The sequence below is a fragment of the Acomys russatus genome, chromosome 17 (genome assembly GCF_903995435.1).
Source record: "Acomys russatus chromosome 17, mAcoRus1.1, whole genome shotgun sequence".
Classification (NCBI taxonomy): Eukaryota; Metazoa; Chordata; class Mammalia; order Rodentia; family Muridae; genus Acomys; species Acomys russatus.
The window spans coordinates 27,890,984-27,904,494 of NC_067153.1; the positions used below are offsets into that span (position 1 = coordinate 27,890,984).

Sequence of the window (13,511 nt, forward strand, 5' to 3'; positions counted from 1 at the left end):
GTTAAATTAACACTGCTGTGTGGTCATTGTTCCCCAACACAGTCAAAACACGTATGAAACCAAGTTCCCAGAAGATGACACTGGAACCTTCTTCCACCTGCGGGCAATAGTGCTCCCTGGCACTTCATTCAGCTGCTGGACTTCCATCATCCCTCCCTCTTTCCTCTACCACTTCCTAGCACAAAGTTTGTGCAGGTGTTTCTTCTGTGGGCTTCCCTGGGAAGTCCAAAGAAAGTGTTTTACAGTTCTCAGGAGAAGCTGACTAGGGCGGAAGGGCCGTGCTCACAGTGAACAGAATTAAAAGGCCACGCAACTCAGACCAAGAAGGTTGCACATCACGTGACACTGCTGACCTCAGTGCAAAGCCAGGCTGTGGCTATCTATGGGTACTATCAGCAGTGGTGCCCAAGTCCATTCTCCGGTGGTGGACCCTTACACGCTGTGTGAGAACTCCTTTCATTTTTCAAAGGATTCTCAGAATTCTTCTGGATTTGGCCTTTTGTATTTCTGTATTCCAGTTCTTTATATGTTGCCTGAGACCATGACTGAAATGAGCTAGTGACATGAAAGTCCCTGTCACTAAAACACGTCGCATTCATTGCTGGTCTATCAATCACCCATCCGTGTACTTGTTCTTAAAGGCAACTGCTTTATACCAACGTGGAAATGAACAAGAATTAGTCTTTTATTTTATCCTTGCGTATGTCCTAGGTTATTTGGCTCCTTTCATTTCTTTGGACTCAAGTCACCCCATCTATAAACTACAGAGACTGAGGCAGAGAGTTTTAACATCACTTTTCAAAATTGTGTCTTTTTTGTGTGTGTGTGTGTGTGTGTGTGTGACATGGGATATGGTAATTAATCTCCAGCTATAACATCGGATAGACTTGAGTCCACATTTCCTTATTGACTGTAAAAGCTGTGGTTTCATAAAGCTTAAAACAGCTCTAGATTTTAGTTTTTCCGTATGAAAAATGGAGATAATGACAATTGCTGCCTCTTACTGGTTTAAGAGTGAAGGATTATCTTGACTGCATGAAATGAGGTGGAAGCTCCCCTCCCCCATGCCTGGCCAGGATTCTAGCAAGGCAGGATGCATTCCTCCCTGTTTCCTGGTGGTGCGTGCAATGTGACCAGCCCAGCTGCTTCAAGCCCCTCCTGCCTTGACTTCCTCACAATGATGGACTGTGAGCTAAAATACACCCTTAAGCTGTCATTGTAAGAATGTTTTTTATCGGGCTGAAGAGATGGCTCAGAGGTCAAGTGCACAGGCTGTTCTTCCAAAGGTCCTGAGTTCAATTCTCAGCAAACACATGGCAGCTGACAAACATCTATAATGAGATCTGGTGCCCTCTTCTGGCAGGCAGGCACACGCTCAGGCAGAATACTGTATAAACAATGAAAATCTTGAACAACAACAACAAAAAGAATGTTTTTATCATGGCAACAATAACAAAAACCAAACCAAGACACTGCACTATAACAAGCAATCTTAGGTTTGGTAGGTGTTATTACACACTCACATTGTGCATATTGCACAGAAGCGTCACCATGAGAACAGAGCTTGGGATGGCAGAAGAGAATCAGGAAGTTGCCCAAATTTTTCTAAATTACTTCAAGTGATAATTCCACTTCTGAGGAGCATTATGCTCTAGTCAGGCGGGCCCTGGGTTATGCAGGAACCACACTGAGAATGCTATGAGTTTAGAAGTCATCATCAGATAGACATGTGTCCATGATGGTCCAAGGGTAGAGGGTGGCAAAGACAGGGCTGCTTAGCATGATTCTGTATTCACAAGTCACAAGGCAGTTCCACACACAGGATCATGTTTACAACTCTAATTATTTTGTTTGTTAGTAGGACTGAGAAGAATTTTAAATGAATTGGCCAAGATTAGACATCTAAAACACTGTCAGAGCTGAGCACCAAACAACTTGAGATGAGACATTTGAACTGCTGCGTGCTGTACCAGACTTGGCATAAACTTCACTGCCGTGGAGCTGAAAATAAGTGGTTTAGACGACAAAGAAGGGTCCCATCAATATTTATAGAATTATTATAGGTAAATTCGTTAGAACGTGTTTTAGAAAAAAAGGTATGGGAGTGGTGAGAAGTAAGTTAAAAGAGTTATTCTCTTACCTCGTTGAGAACAAAGTTTTGAGGACAGAACCGCTCTAGTTAACACTGCAGAAATAGAAGTGCATATAGGTTGGCTTGATGTGAGAATCACTATGCTCCACCAAGCATTAATTGAAGATCTCTCATGCTCTCGTCTTTTTTCAATTTCAGCAACTGGACCTTCACTCCTGCCCCAAGCCGATCGTTTTCATCATCCACTCCTTTCTATCAGCTAAGATTACAAGACTGGGCTTGGTGGCCTGAACCGAGAGGCGACTTGCCTTAGGAAAGGAAGCCTGCAGTGCCACAGGAGTGTGACATCAGGCAGTACACCAGATGGAGCATGCTCAGCCCACTTCATGTCTCAGGAGTCACATGTAATATCCCAGGCTCCTCCATCAGTTTTGGGAACCTGAAAGGGACACCTTAAATAAAATACCACAAGGGACATGAGAATGAAACTTGTAGAACAGAGCGTGGTTAAGGAGGCCAGGGCAGATGAATATATACAGCATATCATTTAAATAATGACAGCCAAGGACACAGCCATTACAACAACGTGAGCAGGTCTGAATCACACTGGTGTCTAGGTAAGCCAGAGCTGTGCTGTGCAGATGAGAAATGGAGAGTTTCACCTATTCCTCCGAGCCCAGTAACAATGAGCCCTTGCTTCCTTGCGATCCATTTCCTGGTTCAAGTTGAGCTAACTTTCATCGGCAGGCAAAGACAACAACGATAGCAACCACCACCTTTTATTTAAGAGCGAAGCAGCTGTTCCTTAATTTCCTTAATGAGTTACCTTTCAGTTGGTACAGAGTGATTCCTGTTGTTCTCATGAGCATATGCTGAGCAGGAATGGAATAAAGCATTGGATGCTGACCTGAGCTTTCAGCTGGTGGAACCTGAGCCAAAGCGGACTGTTTCAATTGCAAAGCTATCCTGAGGGGTCATACACATAAATGATGATTAATTCTGGAACTACATTTACACCCATGGATGCTGTCTCACAGCCAAAGCTAGTACCCTTATTTACAGGAATCAAATTCTGAGCAATTTTTTAAATGTTGTCACTACACACACACACACACACACACACACACACACACACACACACACTGGTCACATAGTTGGGGCTTAACTGCTTGCATTTCACAGTTTTCAGCAGAAGTACCTCTCAGTGGTCCTTGTTTCTGCCTGTTCTTGCATGCATGCATTTTAAGTAATGGAAAGCGGCTCTCAGTTCTTGATGATGCTGTTTTAAACATACAGAACCAGAGGTATAGTCAAATCTACAGATAGCATCTACATTAATTTTGGAATTCCACGGAATGATATAATGACCTGATATTTTTCTACAAGAATATTTTGAGGTAGTATCTAGCCAATGAATACTTAATGCTTTTGTTATTTTGCCTTTTAAGATTCATTCACTAAAAACTACACCCATTATTTGATTTTGGACTTACTTTTCACAAGCCCTAAAAATTAGCCCTAGAATTTATAATTTTTTTGTAGTTTGTAGTTTATAATGTAGTTTTACATTAGCACATGCTCTGTGTTCTGCTTATCAGTTGAAGGGTAATGGTTTAGCAGACACCTATGCAAAGTAAAACTGCCTAAAGGCCCATAACCAAGCTTCCTCAGATTTGTGTGTTTATAGAGCTGCAGTTGTATTTTAAACCATCATATCCCCAAAGCACGTCCCATACAACACCTGCTCCAAGAGACAATGAACAGTGTTCTCACATTGGGGGGAGTTGATTTAGGAGCTTGTTCATAAAAATATTTGCTACGTAGCGACTTAAAACATCTATTAGCCTCTTCAACATTTCTGGTCTTCATGGATCACAGTCTTCAACGTGGGGGTGAGGAGTCCACGCCTGGCAGTTCTTCATAATGGGGCATCTGTGAAGCTAGTGGGTTTTATAGACAATGCTTTAGGAAATACCACCAGAGGACACTGACATTTGTTTGGTTTTCTATTTTAAAATGTTGAAAAATGGAGGCCAACTTCAGCACTGTAGGAAAGCGTTGATGTGTTTGTAAATTGTATTGTACTCTTTCACACTATATATTTTCAGAAATCACTGGAATGTTGTTATACAAGAGAATTATACTTATGTATTGTAAATAACATGATGCATATATTAATTCCAATAGTTTAATTCAACAATATGTAATCTAAGGTGCTCGGTACTACATGAAGTTTGAGTTAAACCACTCAAGTTGCGAAGATTCTATTATATATTTATAGACAAATTAAAATTACCATAATTACAGATATTGTTTCTTTTATTGCTTAAGTTTTAGACTGATTGATATCTGGGTAAGAGTCAGCAAAAATTGTCTTTTCCATTTTAAAACTTTAATTTAAATATTTATATTTTAAGAAAATATATTTGAATAAAATCAATGCATTTTCTGAAGTATATTAAAATGTGTTGTTAGAAAGAAATAGAAAATTTTACTAAGACTTGTGTATATGAATGATTTTTTTCCTCTGAATTAAAGTATACCATATCAGAGTGGCTATGGTGAGTCAATTTCAAACATTCCCTATTATTTCTCAGCTTGAATTTTAATCATGATATTTAAATAATGACTTTACTGCATATTTTTCATCTTGTCTTAGGTTTTAGTGGATGGCACAAACTAAGTCTGTCTCATGTCTCGGTCGGTGAATCAACTTAAGCATTTGGGAGGAATTTACTTTTTTTCCAATTTGCTTTGTTCTTAATTCTGTGAATTATAGACCCCATAATGCCTGTTCCTAAATAAAAACAAGTACAGGCAAACAATCTTTGCTGCGTAGATTCCTCCGCAGTTGCCAGACGGATAATGTGCCCATGTTACTCATCTCTTGGGCACTTAAAGATGGCGAGGGGGATAGAGATGATGTGTTTTTTAAAACATGAGCTGAATAATAGAAATCAAACTCTACAATTATTATGAACTACCCAGATAGAGGTATTTAATGAATGGCATCAATGAGGCGTACAAGCGATTTTTGAGTGTCTCTCGGGTTGTTTTTTTCAAATCTGCCTGTGTTTATTCCCCTCTCCTCTGCCACATGAACCTCATGCCCAATTTCTATATAAACTAAATAAATATTTGCCCTAGATCTACAAAGCATAAGCTTGTATTTTAAGTACATCATGGGATGAACTGACTGGACGGTGACTTCATGACAGTCTCAGAGAGCTGTGTGCATGTGAAGAGACCGTGTTTCGTTCCCGTAAAGATAGGTCTTAGAGGCATTGATGGGACAACAGAACACCAGGGCCAGTGCCTGCCTTCGCTTTATTTCAGAATCCATTTAAAATGCGGGCAGTGTCTTATGCAATGCAGCAAATGTTGATAGCTTTCTCAAAATGTTAGTATTTTTCCTAAATTATTAACCTGAATATAGTTTCAAATGGGTTTTCACCAACAATTTAGGCCTCTCACTTTTAACCAAAATCTGACCCCTGCACCAAGCTCCAAATGCTTCAGTTCTCTGTTGCACTGCAGCTGGTTCCTGTTGCGATTTCTGGCAATAGATGTAATAGGCCAGCATTTAGGAATCATTGCCCTGATTGAAACTTTAAGATTTAGAACCATAGAGTCTGGGGGAGGGCGGGGGGTGGGTGGGAGGTTCAAAGACCTAGAAGCTGTGAAGCATATTTCTGCTCAGTTTTTTCCGGCGGTACCACTTTCATGCATTAATAAATAAGGTGTATGATCTGCTAGCAGCATCGCAATGTGGTGTTGACATAGAAAGCTGGCTAGACACCAATTAACACTTATTTTTTAAAGCTCCCACCACCTAAGCTCATCTCACACATGCATTGTGTCCCGGGTGCTGCCATACGGGCAACACTGACCTTCTAGCACGTGCCACTGACCTCGGGAGTCTCTTCATGAACACTGCGGCACTGTGCGTCCAGCCTGAAATTGAAATTTTCCAGCATGAGGAAAGCACTGCTTATCTTGCCAGGCAGACGCACTCATTTGCTGGCTGGCTAGAGTCATTTGAAAGGTCTTGCATTCTTGGCGCCAAAAACTTGTATTTGTCTACCTTTAGGCATGACCCCTGTTTGACCCTAGAAAACACTGGAAGTCCAATTTCTCTTCCACATAAATGTCCTATATACAGAGACAACCCAAGGCTGGCAGCAACAACTAATGTAAGACAAGACGGAAAAAAACAGCTTTTCGTTGGACATTTGAAAATCTTCAATTTCATTCTTTAAACTAAGACCAAGATTAAAACCTTTTCAGATATCTCGTGATGGACGATCAGAGCAAGCATGAATAAAGCCACCAATAAATATAATTTGGCAATAACTTGGAGAGCAATTTGACAAACCTATAAAAAATTTTAAAATGTACCTTTTTGGAAATGAGCTATGATTGTACAAGTGTACAAACCTAAAAGAGCATCTTTGTAGCATTTATAACCAGCCAAATAAGCATATCAATACAGCATTCATGTACACTAATATGTACGCACAACGATTTGCGTGAGTGTTCTGCAACTTTCAATGCTGCCATTGAAAGAATCAGTAAAATCTCAACAGGATTCAAATCTTCCTTGAGGCTCTCATGAAAAGCCACAAGCACTGCGCACTCCTATACCCAACTAGGGGCATTTCAAGAATCTGTGCTGCTGGGTGTCACAATAAGCAGAAGGAAGGAACTTGCCATTGGTACTTAATGAGAGTTGCTAGCTATTCTTACTGGTGATGGGTCTTCACCAAGTGGAAGTATTTCTCCATACACTTTCTGGAACCTCTAAGATTCGTTTAGATTTTAAAAAATCCCATTATTATCTGAGCCTAGACCTTGACTTCATTTTATTCATAAAAATATTTTCATTCAATAAGCCCTGGATTGTATTTTCTTCTCTCCCTGCCACCCTCTCTTGACCTGGGTTTTCTAGATATGAATTACCATGGATTTGGAAGAAAGATGGTGGTTTTGTTTTGCTTTGGGGTAAAAGGTTGGTAACGTTTTATGTTAAAAAAAACAAAAACAAAAACAAAAACAAAACAACAACAGCAAACAGCTCCCTACATATCTGCATGTGGCACTGGGTTATCAACACAAGGTACCTGGTTCATTGCTGCTTTATTACAAACATAGATATAACTGGAATTTGTTTTGTCTGAATAGTGTATGGATACCCCAGCAGCTTCATAATGAAATATACGTTATTTTGGCATCACTTTTTACTTAATGCTTCTGTAGTAGTTCATTTGCTTGTTGCTATGACCACATACCCAGGAACAAAGCAACTAAAGGGGGGAAGTTTGAGAGATTCTAGTCTTCTCCTTTCATTGAAACTTCTGGGAACACCCTCATGAATATGCCTAGAGAGGCACCTCTTAGGCGATCCTACGCCAAGTCAAGTTGAAAATTATCACAGTCTTCCATTCAGGAGGTAGCAACTCCTAAATGCTCTGAATCTATGGGAGGTTGCATCACTGTACTGGACACACTCCCTGTACCTCTTCAGCTTCCTCAAATACACCATCTGTCTCCTACTCTCTCAAATGCTTACTTAAGCCTACATACCATAGCCAGTTCTGCTCGACCGAAATGTTTCCACTTGTAGCAAACCAATTGCTTGCTTGAAAACACCGCTCCCTTAGAGCTGTCACTCAGTTGCCAGGCAACCAAAAGATACATACCTGGCTTTCTGAGTTCTTTCACCTGTCAGTTCCAGATGTGGATCAAAAGCCACATGGAGGAGGGGGGGGGGTCACACAACGTGGCTTCCTGGAGAGTTACTAAAAGAAATAACCTGAACAGTGTGAGAATCCCTTTCCTGGGGAAGCATGAACAATGTATACCACCACCATCCTCTTTAGAAGGTCCCAATAACAAACCAAAGTCTGAGTCCACCAAAGTTCAACCCAGGAAATAAATGAGTTTCTTGGGCTTATTCACAGGACCTTACTTGAGGTACATGTTCCAGGAAAGAACCTGGGGAAATCTTCACTGAACATGGATAATGACTACCACCTAGGCATACTGATGGCGTTTCATCCCATAACGAAGATTTCCCAGTCTAGTAGCTCCCTAACCCAAGGTAGCTTTCAATTAGAATAGAATTGCATAACCCCCGCGAGAAGGTGCAAGTGGGATCAGATGCAGTCTCAGGTGAGGGCCCACTGACTCTCCTCACCACCCTTCTTATGAAGGGACTCTTGCAAGCAGGAATGGCTGATCAGATTTAAAAAAAAAAAAAAAAAAAAAAAAAATGACAGCAGCTTGTGTTGCCCAGAGGATAGCAATTGAAAACACTGAGCCAAACAAAAACTGTAGGGAACTTAAATCCGAGAGGACAAATTAAAGTTAGCAGTGTGGTGGAGCTGAGCAGATACTGCTTGCTACCCTCCTCTCTGTGTTCTTGGCTGAGTCGGGGCTACAGCATTCATCATCCGTCCTGTGACATCTCATCTGACAAAGGCTACCTGCTGCCACTGAAGTGGCTTGGCTGTATCTTTGGTCCTTACTTCAAGTTTGGTTTTCTAATGAACTTGCTTTGTCTTCTAAAAAGCATTATTAATTTCACTCATGACATCAAGCAGAAAAATAAATATATGTGTGTTTGTGTGTATATGGGAATAAAGGCACACACCTATAATTATAGCATATGGGAATATGACATAGGGTTGACAAAAGTGTAAGGCTACATATGGTAAGACCCTGTCTCAAAATTGCATACAAAATAAGTAGGTAAAATGATTGGTGCAGAAAGGGCCCATGGGTCTAAGCATGGAGAAACAATTGATAAATGTATGAGATACTCCTGCTTAAAAAAAGGGGTATCTGGAAGGAAACTTTACAAAAATGTAGCGTGGCCCCTACTCTAAGTTACGGCTGGAAATTAGTTCCAGGGTGTGTGGGTATGACCTAAAGCCCTTCAATGTTACATGGATTTCTTAAATGTGCACTGAAAAAAAAAAACTTTTTAAAAGGGCTCTTTCTGTGGATAAAATCCTGAGAATGGTAAATATTATTTTTAGCCTGTTTATATAAAAATCTGAATAATAGACCTATTTGAGTATGTGACCATAAATCAATTTTTATTTTACCTGCTGTCCTTTAAATGACACTAAATTTGATTTCACTCAGGGAAGCAAGTTTAATAGCTCATTAAAATGATTAAACCATGTCCACAGAGAGTACAGCATCATGTTGAAATGATAACAGAAACGCGGTAGGCACCTCTGTTTTGGCTTTTTGTTCTCTGTCCCTTTTTTTCTTTTTCTTTTTCTTTTTTCTTTCTTTCTTTCTTTCTTCTTTTTTTTTTTTTTTTTTTATTAAGCTTAGTCACAAATAAGACCTTTTTTTGGAAGCATCTGAGGCTCAGATAGAGGACATTGATCAGTTTTACAGCAAGGAGAGCACAAGGGGGCAGGGATAGGGAAGCTCGGTGTGGACAAAAGAGGGCCAGGGGAGCTGATGTGAAATCAGAGTATCTAAGCGCTTTTTGGCAGCTGAGTGAGGGAAGGCCTGCCAAGCACAAACCTCTCAGGATGACTCCAGGCTCAGGCAGGGACTGCCCTACTCTCACGCTTGGCCTGAAGGCTGCAATTCTGTCTTGGTTTGGACCGAGGCCTAGGAATGTTGAAAGAAAGGAGAGCCAGCTATATTTTTAGCAACTTTTAGTTACAATTCTTGGATGAATAAAGCCTATTTTCTCACAAGAACCCACAGGCAATGACCAAGAAAGACCTTCGATAATGCTCTATTAATTATAGCTGTTCAGCTTTATAAGCTTCATCTGTACAGCACTGGAGGGTGGGGACAGGGGTGTCTTCCCTCATGAGCTTTCAAAACAGTCCAAAAGAGTAAGTGATCCCTTCTTTTTCTCAACTATAATATTGATAACTGAACTGTTTGCCATGTTCTCTCTTGCAGTTCATTTTTGGATCTGATTGCAACCTAATGTTTATCTAAAGTGCATTACCTTATAGCCTAGGGCCTTGGCACACCAAAAGACAACCCTGGTCCCTCTTGTGTGGCCTTATGAGGCTGCTCCACCCCTCCCCCTGTCTGTGGTGTGGTTGCCTGGGCTCACTCATGTGGCTGTATTTGGATGGAGCATTATAGTGGGTGGGGAGTTCCTTAATGCTGTGTGTACCGGTCTGCAGCTGATGCTAGCTAGCAGATAGGCACCTTGGTTCCACTCCACATGACCTCCCTGTTGTGTTCAGGCCACAGTTCCAGGAGAGAGAAGTTTCAAGGTTCTAAAATTCTAGGCTCCAGTTCACATCAGCCATTGCTTGCTTACTGGAGCCGGCTGTGGTGGCACCCTCCTTTAATCCCAGCACTCAGAGAAGCACAGACAGCCGGTGGATCTCTATGAGTTCGAGGCTAGCCTGGTCTACAAAATGAGTCCAGGACAGCCAAGGCTACACAGAGAAACCCGATCTCAAAAGAAACAAAAAGAAACACCACCAACAAAAGGACACCTTATTACTAGTGTAGATGAAGGGGTTAGGGGAATGAAAACTACCTATGATGAGGGACAAGCCAAGGCGTTGTGGAACTATTTCATGTTCTGCCTTCTTCCCTCTGGACACCGTTGTTTTCAGTCTTCCTGCATACAAAATATATACAGGGAAAAGGCCAGTGCAACCTCTCTCCTCCAGGCTCTTCAGGCAACAGCCTTGCTGAACATACTAGTACCACATATAACAGCTGACTAATACTTGGGCCCTGCAGTTCTGGTCTTCTCAAGTGAAAGACGTATAGATGCCAACTTCCCATTCTAAAGAATAGAAACGTTCAGCCCCGATGCCTGGAAGACAAGTGAGTCCCCAGCAGCTGAAGTCGAAGCTCTGCTTCCTTCTCTCCCAAGCACACGTCAAGGTCACTCAGTTGCAAAGCTTAATGAACAGGGACAACAGGCCAGCCGCGCTCCCCTCCTGGAGCACATCCCCAGAGTACAGGCGGCTCGACTCCAGCCCCCTTTTGCCCCCTTGTCTCCTGAGGTTTTGCTCCTATTAAACAGTGTTTGCTAGAGTTCCCGGGTAATCACAAATTTTCCCGTGTGCCTGGCTTCTGGTTTATTTGAAATATTGTCGACCACTGTTTATTTTTAGAGATCTTTCTGGGTCATTCACAAAAGAAAAACAAGACGGTATGAGGATAACTTAGTAGCTAAGTCGAATTTGAATCGTGGAGGGATAATGTGATGGTCTGCGTAAGAAACATCTCCGATGCTCTTGGACGGTTGACTATTTGGTCCTCAGTTGTTGGTCCCATTTGGGAATGTTCCTTGGTGGAACTTTGCTGGAGGAAGCACACTAAGGGGACAGGCTCTGTAAAGCGTGGGTTGCTTGCAACTCACTCTCTCTTCTTTGTCCTTGTGTTTGAAGATGTGAGCTTACAGCTTTGTGCTGCTGCGGCCATGCCTGCCACTCGCTGCCAATACTTACCTGACATGCTGGACTCTAACATCCCCTCTGTAACTGTAAACCCAAACAAACTATTCCACACATTGTCTTGGCCATGGTGCTCTATCACACAACAGAAGAGTGAGATTGATGATGGCAGTTTATAATTCCCCTCAATGCAGCCCTGATGAGGAGGATCCAATCAGAACCTATTTGCTGGGAGTACAGGCCAGGCCCCAGGGAGTACAGGCCAGGCCCTGAGGTGTATATGGTGTTAGGTCATTCATAATATATTATTTATACTTCCAATATGGACAGGTATACAGATCAAGTGAACACTTGCATATGGTATGAGGTCACTCATAGCACGTCATTTATATTTCCAAAAGGACAGGTACCATATTTTTTGGACTATAATACACACCTGATAAGACACATCCAGTTTTTAGAGCAGTAGAACAAGAAAAAACATTTAAAACAGCAATTGGACCATAAGACACAACCTTATTCCCGGCCCCCTCCCCTCCACTTTTGGGGGGAAAGTGTGTCTTATAGTCCGAAAAATACGGTATACACTTGTTCAAGCCCTGTGTTTTTCAAAGAAAAGGTTGGTGGGCAGGACTGTTAAGCACCGTATCTTGATCAGCATTGCAAGTCCTGCGGTGGTAACTTCCTCAGCTTTGTGGCTTTTGATAAGAATATTTGCTGATATTAAGTACTTGTAATGAATGATTAATAACTTACATTTGTTTATGCATTTACTTTTTATTGATCAGATAGACATAATTTTACATTTCAAATAGTACTACAAAAGTTTATTCAAATCCTGAAACGCTATACATATTCACTTAAAGAAATATTAAAAGTGTATCAGCTTATGGCTTTTTCTTAAATTTGAATATGCATTTAAAATTTTTTATATTACCATTAATACTTATTTTTTAATTTATTTATTGGCATATATTCATTATACACAGTGTGTAATAAAGACTTAGGGTCTTACGTGTGATAGAAAACCAGGATCCATTAAAGAAAACAAAATGCTGTTGACGCCAACTTGAGTGATCCCATAATTGGATAAAGTATGGTTCAAAGAATCTATGTTGGGCGTGGTGGTGCATGCTATAATCCCAGCACTCCGGAGTCAGAGGCAGGAGGATCTCTGTGAGTTCGAGGCCAGCCTGATCTACAAAGTGAGTCCAGGACAGCCAATGCCACACAGAGAGAGCCTGTCTCAAAAAAACAAACAAAAAGAATCAAAATCTGCTTCTGGCTTTGTAACTTCTAAGCTGTGGGACACTAGGACACTGCACTTCATTGTACTGCCCTTCAACTCTAAGCTGTCAGAGGAAACATTTACCTCATGTGTCAGCAGTGGGACACGTGTAAAACATTTAGCAGCATGTCTGGCACAGTTGGTCCACAATAAATGTTCATGATTAGTGCCACCCTCCATGACACCTATGAAGTCGGCACTACTTTCTGCTTTTAGACTAGGAAACTGAGGCTATAAAAGTTTTCATTTCTATAGCTATTATTGTTTCTAGATAAAATTTTCCAAATTGCCTCCGCCAATCCACTCTTCTGTGGAACTAGCTAGTCCCTTTTACATTGTAAATGTCTATTAGTCTGTTGAATACATTTATGCCAGAAAGCCTATTGCTAGAGACCATTTTACAAGACAATTTTGCTGATCAAAGAGAATCTTTAAAATATTCCCTCATTCCTTGCGATATCCTCTGATGTGAAAAGTATAAGCAAAGGGGAGAATTTGAAATCAGTGGCTTCAAGGAATGCCCACAAGCACTCTTTGAAAGCCTTAGTTTGGTTCCCACATGAGCAAACAGAGCACACGCATTAGGCAAACTTTGAGAAGTGGAAGAGACTACACAGAAAAAAACAGCAACTTGCTCCTTAAAAGCTGAAGACTTCTAAACACTGAACAAAATGAAAAAGGCCAACATCCTCAATATGTAAAAATTCTCCTAAGCCAACAAGCA

The 13,511-nt window shown here is 41.1% G+C and overlaps 1 protein-coding gene across 1 annotated transcript in view; it reads left to right on the plus strand.

Annotated features, from left to right (window-relative positions):
* Positions 1-2,977, plus strand: part of Sntb1 (syntrophin beta 1) — a 244,075-nt gene extending 241,098 nt beyond the window's left edge. Inside the window, exon 8 of the mRNA XM_051159651.1 lies at positions 2,291-2,977. Within this exon, the coding sequence (XP_051015608.1) occupies positions 2,291-2,383 (93 nt within the window). The 3' untranslated portion in view covers positions 2,384-2,977. The remainder of the gene's footprint in view (positions 1-2,290) is intronic.
* Positions 2,978-13,511: the final 10,534 nt, after the last annotated feature.